The sequence below is a fragment of the Rhincodon typus genome, chromosome 34 (assembly GCF_021869965.1).
Source record: "Rhincodon typus isolate 14 chromosome 34, sRhiTyp1.1, whole genome shotgun sequence".
NCBI classification, from domain to species: domain Eukaryota; kingdom Metazoa; phylum Chordata; class Chondrichthyes; order Orectolobiformes; family Rhincodontidae; genus Rhincodon; species Rhincodon typus.
Window position 1 is genome coordinate 21,886,757 of NC_063365.1, and position 13,282 is coordinate 21,900,038.

General features: G+C 44.6%; 1 protein-coding gene across 1 annotated transcript in view; it reads right to left on the minus strand.

Moving 5' to 3' along the window:
* Window positions 1-13,282, minus strand: part of unc5b (unc-5 netrin receptor B) — a 256,526-nt gene that overhangs the window by 31,310 nt on the left and 211,934 nt on the right. The window contains exon 8 of the mRNA XM_048616205.1: window positions 4,654-5,022. Coding sequence (XP_048472162.1) covers window positions 4,654-5,022 — 369 coding nt within the window. The remainder of the gene's footprint in view (window positions 1-4,653; window positions 5,023-13,282) is intronic.

Sequence of the window (13,282 nt, forward strand, 5' to 3'; positions counted from 1 at the left end):
TTCTCTCCACTTTCCCTGCTCCGAAACTCAACAGGAACGTTCAGAAATATCAAACAATGCGGGAAAAAAAAAACAATATCCTGGACTGGTTCCCAGGCTGCAATATCCTCTCCAGATGACATTCATAAAGCTTTTGATCTTGAATCTGATGCCATCTAAGTGCCTCGATCAAAAATGCTGCCAGGAATCCATCAAATAATTGCAGGTGAAATGGGGAACAGCTACACAGACGTGTAGTAATGTACCAAAGAAACAACGGTGACGCGAGAAAAAAACTAATTCACTCAGCGAGTGGTTCGGGTCTGGAATGTACTGCCTGAAAATGTGGTGGAGGCAGGTTCAGTCGAGGCATACAAGAGGGGCATTGGATGGCTATTTAGATAGAAATTGTGTGCAAGGGCATGCAGATAAAGCAAGAACTTGGCACCACGTAATCATGTTTGTGTGAACAGACAGTGCATGAACAATGGGCCAAATGGCCTCGCTTTCCACAGTAACAAATCTGTGATTAGGCATCATAGAGAATAGGAGGCCATTTGCTCCACTGAGTCTGTGCTGGCTCTTCCAAAGAACAATTCAGTCAGTCCCACTCCCGTTTCTCTCTCCACATATCCATGCAATTCTTTTTCTCCCATCTATTATCCAAGACCCTTTGAAAGCTACTAATTGGTTTGTTTCCACTGCCCTTTCAGGCAGCACGTTCCAGATCCTAACCTCTTGTTATTATAAGGAAGTTGTTCCCTATCTTATTTTTGGTTTAAATTAAATCTGCGGCCTCTGATTAATGATAATGTAGCTTTGAGCTGTACGGCCTAGTGATCATTCAACAACCCAAAAGTTCCTATGCAGACCACACACAAGCCAGCTCCTTTAAAGTAACATCTATGTGCAGCTATGCACAATGTTCAAAGAGATGGTGCATTTAATAAACTCACTAGTGCCCTTTGTTGTTTGTACACTTTACTTTAAGAGAGTTCACCTTTAAGGGCTTTAAAGTTCCATATGTTGGCTCCATATGTTGTGTGTATACAATGTTGCGACTCTGCCTGACAGCTAGTCTGCATTGGGTTTGCAAGTTGTGCACACAGAGAAACCAGTTATTTTGCTGCTTCATAACTTACCATGTAATTTACTCCATTAAATCATCTCTTACCCTTCTTGGCTCTGTAGAGAACAACCTCAGCTTCTCAAGTTATCTATGTAACAGTTCTTGATCACTGGAATCATTGTACAATAAATGTCTTATCTAAAGTGGCTCGCATCCTTTCCAAAGCACAGTGCCCAGAATTAGACACAGTCATCTAGCTGGAATGAAGCAATGCTTTATATGAGCTTAAACAGAATTTTTTGCCTTTCATATTTATTATTCACTCATGGGATGTGGGCATCGCATTTATTGCCTTTCTCCTGTTGCCCTTGAGAAGCTGATGGTGAGCTGCCTTCAGGAAACAGTGCAGTCTATGTGCTGTAGGTAGACCCACAATGTCCTTAGGGAGGGAATTCCAGGATTGTGACCCAGTGACACTGACGGAATGGCGACAGATTTCCAAGTCAGGATGGTGAGCGGCTGGGAGGGGAACTTGCAGGTGGTCCTGTTCCTATCTATCTTGTCCTTCTAGATGGAAATGGTTGTGAGTTTGGAAGAAGCTATTTATGAATCTTTGGTGAATTTCTGCAGTGCACAGTACACACTGTTGTGACTGAGCGTCGATGGTGGATGTGGTGCCAGTAGTACTCTATGTTGATTATTTGTAAGTTTTAATTAATTACTTTGTTAACCTACTCTGCCACTTTCAAAAGTCTGAGAAGAAACATTCCAGAGTTGTTCCGTCCTGTTAAAGTTGGACCATTTAAGTTGTCTTTTCTCTCCTTTTCACCCAACCAAAAAAATTGCCTCTTGCATTTCCATGTTGAATTTTATCTGATAATCTTCTGTGCATTTTGTCAGTTTGTCTATATCCTTTTAAAGAGTTTTACTGCCTTCTTTCAATGCATTCTGCACTTAACAAGTCTGGTGTCCTCTGCAAATTTCAAATTTGTCTTCTGTAAGTTTGAGTTATTAACATTATATAAAAAAGTGGTGTTTGCACTGAACTCCAAGGAACGTCTCTGTACAAATAAAAAATATTTTGCTCCATTTGCATGAGAATTGCTCCAAATGGAATTTTATTTGATGAGAAAAGTCACAGTTCACTAATTCGCTGTCTACTGTGTGTGAGCAGCATGACATAATGGCACTGGGGGCCTGTTGATGCATCATCATAATCAATCTGTGTTAAGCAGCCTGTAGCAGACACAGACAGGAGATGGGGAAAGCCCCCCGAGGTGGAGAAACTTGAGGACAAGTTCCCAGTTTGCTGATGACACAACCACTAACTACAGCTATTGTGTGAACCCCCACTACACCCTCTGGAGTCACTGATCCACAGATCCAAAGTTACCTGCTCCTCACTACACTTTCCACATAACATGTCGCAAATTAATCATAGATTCTATCTATGGGAAATCTGTGAAATTTACATTTTAATCGATCAGTACTGACTGCTTCCACTATCTCCCTAGATAGTATGCTCCACAGTTTGACTGCTTGATTACTCAACTATTGGTTCCGCAGATGAGTTTTGGATTTGTACATCATTATCCACCCCTCCTCTCCCATAACCTTTCAGGTCCACTCTTGACAATGAGGGTGCTGCTAACCATGGCAATATTATTTAGTCCCAACAGAATTCTTAAAACAGCAGCCTTGTCACCTCTGAGCTCGTTCTGTGCCAGTGCAAATTGTAAAAAGGTAAAAAGTAAAGTCACCATCGTCCTACCAGACCAGATACTCTCACATTTGAGAGAGACATGACTGGTTGTGGTTTAGCCTGAGGGTTACCATGCCTCAGGTCGGGGGTGGGAGGTCGAGAAGGAGAGTCCTTCAGGGTAACATCCACAGTGCAGGAATCGAATCCACACTATTAGCTTCACACTGTATCGCAAACCAGCCATCTAGCCAAAACAAAACAGAAATCGCTGGAGAATGAGTTCTGAGAAAGGGTCACTAGACCTGAAAGGTGAATTCTGATTTCTGTCCACAGATACTGCTGAGCTTTTCTAACAATTTCTGTTTTTTGTTTGTGTTTATAATTGCTGGAGAAACTCAGCTGCATCTGTGGAGCGACAACCCATCTGAAGAGGGGTCACTGGACCTGAAATGTTAACTCTGCTTTCTCCCCACAGATGCTGAGTTTCTCCAACATTTCTGGTTTCATTTCAGATTTCTAGCAAGCCTTTGCTTTATTTCAGCTGACCAACCAACTGATCCATCATTGGTTTGCCCAATCACTTCCCATAATGACACCCCTCCCCTTCCAGAACTGGAGCCCTGATTAGAATTGTTCTTCTTTCGTCACCAGTAAATATTCATTCCTGACTCTGTCATGCCCCCTGTTACATTATAGCTGGAATATGGAGCTCAGACAGAGCAGAGGTACACATATTATGGCTGCCATTGGTGGCTAAGTTCTCAGTAGTCTAGGTCCTAAACTGTACGAGTCTTCCGCTGTAGCATGTGACCTATCCTTGTCTCCCGCTCTGGCAATATCTCAACATTAAAGTTCTCTTTTTCAAATCCTTCAGTCACCCAATCCTTTCCATCCCTAATTCTGCTGCTTTCTCAGAGCCTTCAGGATTTCTATGGTCTTCTATGGTCTAATCTTTTCGGCATCTCATGACTTCTGTAAATTCACTAATGACAGACCTAGCGCTAAAGCTCTGCAGTTGCCTTGTTCTTGTCCTTAGAGCTATTCCTTAAAACATGCCTCATTGATCTTAGGGTTTGATGAGTCATACTGACAATGGCTTGGCCAAATGAAGTCCTTTATTGTCATTCATTCATGGGATGTGGGCACTGCTACCTGGTCCAGCATTTATTGCCCATCCCCTAGTTACCCAGAAGGTAGGAAAGAGTCAACCACATTGCTGTGGGCCTGGAGTCACATGCAAGCCAGACCAGGTAAGGATGACAAATTCCCTTCCCTAAAGGACATCACTGAACCAGACTGGTTTTTATGATCATTGACAGTAATTACATTGGCCAGCATTTATGTTTCTTATATAGAATTCACTATGGTGGGATCCAAACTCATGGCTCCAGAATGTTAATTTGGTGTTCTGAATTATTAGTTTCTTTAAATTCATTCACAAGATGAGGGCGTCACTAGCTGTTCCAGCTTTTATTGCCCATCTCTAATTGCCCAAGGGGCAGTTAAGAGTCAACCACATTTCTCTGGACTCACATGTAGGTAAGGATGGTAGTTTCCTTCTTTAAAGGACGTTAGGGAGCCAGATGGGTTTTTCTGACAATAAACAATGGATTGTCCAAAGTCCAGGGACATACCACTGTCTCCCCATTCCAGCAAGTTTCCTTTGGATCTTTCACTGTTTGGAAAGGCTACATATCAATGACATTTCAGATTTCTGAAGAAGGGTCCTGACCCGAAACATGAGCTTTCCTGCTCCTCTGATGCTGCCTGGCCTTCTGTGTTCCTCCAGCTCCACGCTGTGTTGTCTCTGACTCCAGCACCTGCAGTTCTTACTATCTCCGATATCAATGACATTTGTTGTTTCAGCCCATACCCACCCTGAATGCGAGACCAAGACACAAACCTGAGTTGGGCACTGTCAGTCGTCCACCCTGACAGCCAAAGGTTCCACTGGCACTGTACCCAGGCTCTCTGGGCATGGTGCCCAGGTGCTGGGAGCTGAGGGCTTTGTTCCTCATGTTCATGGTAACGTTGCTATCGCTGCTGTTGCCCCCAGGGTACATGCCCGAGTCCATCTCACCCACCAACATGGACGTGGTCGTCGAGGAGTTGTACACTTTGATTTTCAGGCTGGGCAAGGGGTCCAAGAGTGGGGAGTTTGTCATGGGAATCTTGTCAGCTGTGTCCTGGAGAGTGTACATGGGCCCCCGGTAAGAGCCAGCACTAGCTGTCAGGTCTGGCTGTATTGACGAGTTCAACAACTGAGAGTTATCTGGGACAAAGAAGCAGAAATACAACGAGATTAGCTTTGAGTTCACAGCATGGATCAGTCCTACAGGTCTTAAATCAGCCTCCCTGCCCTAAATCAACAACCTCTCATTTCACTTAATCTCATTCCTTTGACATATCCACCTATCCCTGACTGCCTCAGGGATTAATCTAACTTCCTCCTCAATTCAATGACATTGTTAGTTATTTGACAATGTTATTTTTGGTTGTTGTTATTTTTGACAATGATATTTGACAAAAGAAGTCCAGCATTCCACTCTTAACGCACCTGGAAGTAGGGTGTGTGTGTGTGTTTTGTCCCCAGTCCCATGTTGGATTTATCGCAGTTTGACGGCACTTTGTTTAGGATTCTCTCTCCCCAAAATGAAAAATATCCATGTTGATTTCAGTACCAAGGTCCAAATGGTGCAAAGACACAGCCAACATCAACAGATTTTTACAATTTTGGATATGCTCCTGCTTCTTACTTAGGAGCAAGAGTAGGCCATTCAGCTCCTCGAGCATATTCATTGAGACCATGGATGATCTGTGGTCTAACTTCATATATTCTTTTTTTACTTAACTTAGTTTTCTTAATCAATCTGTTCAGAGATGTTATTACACACGTCTGGAGCAGATGGGAGTTGAACCCAGTCCTCGTGGTCCAGGGGTAGGGGCATTAGCACTGTGCCACAATAGGACATGGACCTGCCTTTGGTCCATACCTCTTACTGCCTTCCCAGTCTGGAAATTGCACAAAGTTTGTTATTTTCCTGAGAAGACAAAAGATGCTGAAAGTATTGTTCTGATTCTCAGTCTGGCAAGGAAGGTCAGCCCTCATTAACTGGTTTTACCTCAGTCTCTGTGACTCCTCCCACCTACTGCACTCTTTGTCAGAGATTCTAAATCTTTCTGTGGGAGACAGCACCTATTGGTCTCAACAATATCAGAACATTTACATGGAGGTGAGTAACTGCTTCTTTATGTCTCACACACTTGTCACCGAACAGCTTTCCCATGTACAGCCAGAGAGATGAAGGTTACAAAACTAGAGGCAGCAGCTTGTCCAATGACCTTAAAGCGTGACGTCGCCATCTTTCCCATCGTCTGGAAAGATCCCACGGCCTTGTTTCCAAGAGGAGCAGGGAAGATCCGTTTTCCCCATTGGCTTGAACCCAACCAATCCTCACGATGGAACAACTGGTCTGGGCTTTACTGTCCCGCTGTCTGTGGGATCTTGCTGTGCACATAACCGGCTGCCAACTTTCCTCCCACATCCTCACGCTGGCGTGATTGTGTACGTTACTGGCCACAAGTCGGTTTGGGGTGTCCTGACTGTGTGGTATAAAAGTGCAAGCCTTTCTTTTGCAGCCACTGTGTAGAGCTAAAAGCCCCCACCAATACACCAGAAAGAAATAAAACAGGTGGCTCAGTGCCAGGGACCTGGGTTCGATTCCAGCCCTGGGCAACTGTCTTTGTGGAGTTTGCATGTTCTCCCTACATAGGTTTCCTCCGGGTGCTCCGGTTTCCTCCCACAGTCCAAGGATGTGTAGGTTAGATGGATTGGCCATGGTAAATGCAGGGTTAGGGGGAATGGAGGGGTTAGGATGCCCTTTGGCGGGTTGGTACAGATTTGGTGGGTCTAATGTTCTCTATCTGCACTGCAGGGATTCTATGAATACTCTCTCCTCTCAACCCACCTTCCCTGGTGTGGGGTTTTTACTTTTTGGATCTCACCTGCTGCCCCCCTGGATCTTCCACCTTCATGTTGCAAAGTGATGGCAAACCTTTTCTGAACTATTGGTTAGGACTCAGTTGGAGAATGATGTACAATTCTGCACCAGACTTCAGGAAGATTGATTGGGTACAGAGGAGAGTAGTGGAATGGTACAAAGATGTGGGAAGCTTCAATTATTCGGAGAGACCAGAGAAACTGACTGTATTCTCCTTAGAGTAGATGACATTTTGAGTAAATAAACCACAGGAGTTCAGAGTCATGGGGTGTTTTAACGGAGCCAATCAAGTGAAATTGTTTCCGCTGGTGGGAAAATTGGTCACCAGAGGACAAAGACTTGAGATTATTGAGAACTGAACCAAAGGGGAGATTTTAACATGAAATGTTTTAACATAATGAGTTGTTACATAGAATCCCTACTGTGAGGAAACAGGCCCTTCGGCCCAACAAGTTCACACCGACCATCACAGCACCCCTCCCCCCAAGACCCATCCTCCTATAACCCATCTAATCTACAAATCCCTGAACACTATGGGCAATTTAACATGGCCAATCCACCCCAACCTGCACATCTTTGGAAACCAGAGCACCCGGAGGAATCCCACACAGACACGGGGAGAATGTGCAAACTCCACACGGACAGTCGCCTGAGGGTGCAATCAAACCCGGGTCCTTGGTGCTGTGAGGCAGCAGTGCTAACCACTGAGCCACTGTACTGCCCAACGTTACAACGTGGGATCCACTGTCTAAAAGAATGATGGAGACGAAATCGACATTTCAAAAGAGAAGTGGATTTGTGCTTGAAGAAGAAATGTTTGCAGCACTTTGGAGAAAGAGAAGGGGTAGAGTGGGATAAATTCAATTTGATCTGTCAAAGTGCCAGCCCAGGCTGTGATGGGCAGAACAGCCTTCTTCTGCCATTCCATGGTCTTTGTTCAGCTTTCAGTGGAGTATGAGGCAGTAAGGAAAATCGGCCATGAGTGGGGGGCAAGGGCCTGATAGCAAACTGAATCCTGAAACTCTCATTGGAAACATGAGCCAGAGAGTAACCGTCTCTGCTTCCTATCTTAAACAGCGTGCGTACCAAGCTCTCATTAAGCTAAGGGGCTATGACGCTCACCACAGCCTGCATGAACAAATAGCTGGCTACCTGACCACTGAATGATGCACCTGCATTAGAAATTCCTAAAAACTGGGCTAAAATATGTAACCCGTGCAAGCTCGCTCTTCGCAGCCTCAACGTTGAGCTCTGCAATTCCAATTCAGGCAGTTAGAGAAGAGACAAAGCACAAAATGGAGCAGAGGCGCTGGCCAGGTCAGGCACAGTCTGTTAAACATCTTTTATTATGGATTATGGAAACTCACTTCATGGGGTGTTATCACCTCACTGTCCGCTGACTAAAGGGATACTGTCATCTTTGAGATATCCTTTTAAGGAGACAGCCCACATTATTCACTGTTTTCCTTAATTGTACTTCACATCTTGTGACTGGGTGATCCTTTGTAGAATACCGATGCTCTATCTGTAACAATGACCCTGAGTGTCCAGTTGCCACTTTAACCTACCACCCTGTTCCTTGGCCAAGATCTCTGTCTCAGGCTTGCTGCAGTGTTCCAGCGAAGCTCAATGCAAACTGGAAGAACAGCACCTCATGTTCTGCTCAGGAACTCCGCACCCTTCTGGACTCAGTATTGAGTTCAACAATTTTAGGGCTTGAGGCACCTTACCCCAACCACCGCACACCAGACCTTGTCACCACATGGGCTGCTATCACAAATAACTCAATGTCAGCCAGTAACAGGCCCCAGTAGCAGCTATTCATTCTCCCAGCTTGACCTTTACCTATACCCTTGTCTGCCCAACTCTTTTTCTCTCTTGTTGGGCTCCATCTCCATCCAATGTTTACTCCTCCCCTCTCCCTATCTTCTGCATAAATACTAAACTTTTCCCAGCTACCATCAGTTCTGAAGAAGGGTCACTGGACCTGAAATGTTAACTCTGTTTTCTCTCCACAGATGTTGCCAGACCTATTGAGTGTCTCCTGCAATTTCTGTTTCTGTAATAAGCTGTGAGTTGTGTCAGGAAGCAGCACACTCAATGAACACTGGAGTGTTTGGGCTAGAAGCGCCATTGCAACAACCAAGTACACAATGGAGGCAGTCCCTCCTGCTTAAAAGATGGGCTTGAAGTACAGTGCCGTCCAATAGAGAAGGTGAATGCTAACAGGTATTTGAATTTGCTCTTGTACAGTCTGTGCAACCACACTGTTTCAACTCCGGTTATTCAGTACACTTGCTTTTTTAGTGACACCCTTCCTGAAAGGTGGTTCCAGAGTTGGATGCAGCATTGTCACTGAGCCAGTCTTTTCAAAAATACATTCATTCACAAGATAAGGACCTTGCCAGTCAGGCCAGCACTTATTACCCATCCCTAATTGCCGAGAGGGCAGTTAAGAGTCAGCCACATTGCTGTGGGTATGGAGTCACATGTAGGCCAGGTAAGGATAGCAGTTTCCCCTAAAGGAAGGGCATTAGTGAACCAGATGGGTTTTTCCCAACAATCAGCAATGGCTTCATGGTCATCATTAGATTCTTAATCCCAGATATTTTGTTGAATTCAAATTCCACCATCTGCTGTGGTAGGATTTGAACCCAGGCTCCATGACCATTGCCTGGATCTCTGGATTAACAGTCCAGCGATAACACCACAAGGCCAATGCCTCCCCAGTAACTTATAAAATGTCAACTTAGTTTCTTATGTTGCCATGGCTCGGAGGTCAACACTTCTGTCTCTGAATACAAAGGTTGTGAGTTTGGGTCGAACTCCAGATCTCTGGCTGACACAGTCCTGAATGATACTCCAACGCAATACTGAGGGAGCGGTGGACTATCAGGATGTGTCATCCTTCAGACAAGACAATAAACTGAGGCCTTATCTGTCCTCCTCAATGCATATAAAAGATTGCAAAGCACTACTTTGACAGAAAGAAACAAAAACTTTTTCTGCCATGTCCATCTCTATCCCTCAACAAACTAAAATAGATCATCTAGTTATTATTACACTGCTGTTTGTGGGAACCTGCTGTGCCAGAATTGGCTGCTGTATCTCTTGCTTTACAACTGTGGCTGCGCTTAATTGGATGTAAGGTGCTTCGGGGTGTGTTGAGATGTGAAAGAGGCTATAGAAATGCAAGAAGTTTCCTTCTCTCCCTGATTAGGTGGTACAGGTGGCTCAGTGGTTAGCACTACTACCTCTCAGTGCCAGGGACCTGGGTTCAATCCCACCTTTGGGCAACTGTCTGCGTGGAGTTTGTATGTTCTCCCCGTGTCTGTGTGGGTTTCCTCTGGGTGCTCTGGTTTCCTCCCACAGTCCAAAGATGTGCAGATTAGGTTGGATTGGCCATGCTAAATTGCTCATAGTGTCCAGGGATGTTTAGGTTATGTGGGTTAGACATGGGAGATAACGGGTCTGGGTGGGATGCTCTTCAGAGGGGCGGGTGTGGGCTTGCTGGGCACTGTAGGGATTCTATGATTAACCCTCACTACTCTTCTGCAATCTTTCCATGGACTAAAGTCCTCCAAAGCTGGTAGTCAGCTGCATTTGCTTTCTCCTCATCACCTCCAAGTTTTTGGAAAGTGCACTGTCATGACCAGAACTTTAGGGGAGGTGATGGCCTAATGGTATTATTGATGAACTGTTAATCCAGAGGCCTGGGTAATGTTCTGGGGACCCAGGTTCAAATCCTGCCACAGCAGATGGTATAATTTGAATTCAATTAAAAAAATCTGGAAATAAGAGCCTAATGATAACCATAAATCACTTATTGGGGGGAAACACTCATCTGCTTCACTAATTCTCTTCAGCGAAGGAAACTGCCATCCATGTCTGGCCTACATGTGACACATAGAGTCATACAGCACAGAACAGACCCTTTGGTCCAACTTGTCTATGCCACTCGAGACCAGCACTGTGGTTTACTCTTAACTGCCCTCTGGGCAATTAGGGATGGGCAATAAATGCTGGACTGGCCAGTGATTCCCTCAGCCCGTGAATGAATAAAGAAAGAAACTCCCCTCACATGAAGTAGCCTCACCTTGACTGTACACTCCTAGGAAAGCCATCATACTGGAGAGGTGCTGACTGACTTGCTCAAGATCCAGCCTCGCTAAGGGGGCATTTGCCTGTGCTACCCTTCCCTTGGTGGGGACAAAGGGGTCCACGCAATTCTTATGGACAAAGCACAGGAAGATAAAGAGATGGAGTCTCATAAAGATGGGCCGTGTTTAGGGTCCAAGATTCTTGAACCTTCCTGCATCTGCTTGATCACGAGGGCCTGACCAATGGCGTCGGAGAGTGTCAACTTTCATCCCAACAGTGGTGGCGTGGCAAAGGAGGTTCACGCCTGGTCACCACTCCCCCAAAGTACAGCATTTAACAAGAAGGACTGTAGAGTTGGACACTTCGTTCGTTTTCCTGCCATCATATTCTATGTTTTGGTTTATTTATCTGTGTTTTAAGATGGCGCTGGAGAATGGTGTTACTATACAATACTTTTCAATGTATTTTGTAACAGGATACACATGACAATAAATAAATCAGTCGATCAATGCATGGGGTGTGTTGAACCAAGGTGTTCTGACCAAACCTTTGAATACAAACAGACCTCAATGTAACAAGAGGTACAATACAGTTCAGCTGTAAATTGTACCCAGAGAAAAGAGGATCTGACTGTTGTTTACACATATATTATACTATAAATATATCCTCTTTATTCATTCATGGGATGAGGGCGTCACTGGCTAGGCAGCATTTATTGCCCATCCCTAATTACCCAGAGAGCAGCTAAGAGTCAACCACATTGCTGTGGGTCTGGAGTCACATGTAGGCCAGACCAGGTAAGGATGACAGTTTCCTTCCCTAAAGGACATTAGTGAACCAGTTGGGTTTTTCCTGACAATCAACAATGGATTCATGGTCATCATTAGACTCTTAGCTCGAGATATTTATTGAATTCAAATTCCAGCATCTGCCATGACAGGATTCAAACCCAGGTCCCCAGAACATTTTTCAAAAGAAATTGGGTAAATACTTGATGAAGAAATATCTGAATGGCTGTGGGACAAGAACAGTGAACTAGTGACCACAGTTTAAACATAAGGCTCTCCCCATTTACAATGGAAGTGAAGAGAATTTTATCTCTCTCTCTCTCTGAGGGTCATGAGTCTTTGGAAATAAAAACAGAAAGTGCTGGAGAAACCAAAGTTCGGTTCTGAGGAAGAATTGTCATACCAGACTCAAAACATTAACTCTGTTTGTCTCTCCATGGATGCTTCCAGATGTTGTTGAGTTCTCCAGCATTCTCTGATTTCCTGCACTTGCAATACCATATTTATATTTTACCCAGCCTTTGGAACTATGTTCTCCAGGGAACGGTGGAGGCAATTTTGTTAAATTTTTTTAAGGTGCAGGTAGATAAATAATCAACTAACAAAGGTTATCAAAGTGTTGGGGAGAGTTAGGCAGGACAGCGGAGTTGATGCCACAACCAGATCAGTCATGATCTTATTGAAGAAACACAGCAGGCCCGAATAGCTGACTCCTGGTTTGGTTTTATGTAACTATTTTATAGCATAGCCGCAGGGGGCTGAATGGCCTTTCTGGGCTGTATTGCTTGAGGCTGCCATTGTGTGTCAATTACCACAAGCTACCTTTAAATGGGCTATTTGTTGAGAAATCTCACAGATAATCAAATCCTGAAACAATTACTTAAAACTTTATTTCATTTAGCAACCAAAACAAGGCCACTCAAGCTAAGCTAAGCCTCACAACTCAACTTTGTTATTGCCTTATTAATGGAGGAATTTAGCTCCTGTTCCAACTACTGGTGTCTGTCAGTGATGTGCTCTCTATCAATCCTGTCCAAATTACTGTAGTAAACCCCATCAATCTAATGCCTGTCCAACAGTTACCCTGCCAAATATCAAGCATTCCTCTCTTCCTGCTTTTGCACTGGGTCATTACAAAAATTAATTGGTTTGATGACTGGTAGAGATTTTAGCAATTACTCGCAAGTGCATTTCTATCAGCATCTCATCCAAAACAGAGCTGCCATAGGGTGAGTGCTGGCTCAGCCAGTAAGGCTCAGGAATGGTTGTCATTCTCTTTAAACTGGTTGAAAGCAATATTCTGCCTTCTAATGTCCAGTCTGGCTCTTACCATTTACAGAGAAGCGAATGCAGGGGACCTTTCGCAGCACAATGGTAAAGTCTCTACCTCTGGGCCAGGAGGCCTGAGTGCCACCTGCTCCAGAGGTGTGTAATTACATCATTTGTGAATAGGTTGATTTGAAAAGTAGGTTAATAAAAATAAAACAAACACAGGGGTTTGAGTCAATTTCATTTTGAAGGGCCCTCCCTTCCGTTCTGGGCTGTATCTATCCCACTATTACCACTGTCCTCATTCCCCCATCACCACTCTCCCCAACCCCCCTCACCCCCCCCCCCCCCCCCCCAACCCCCCCCACCCCCC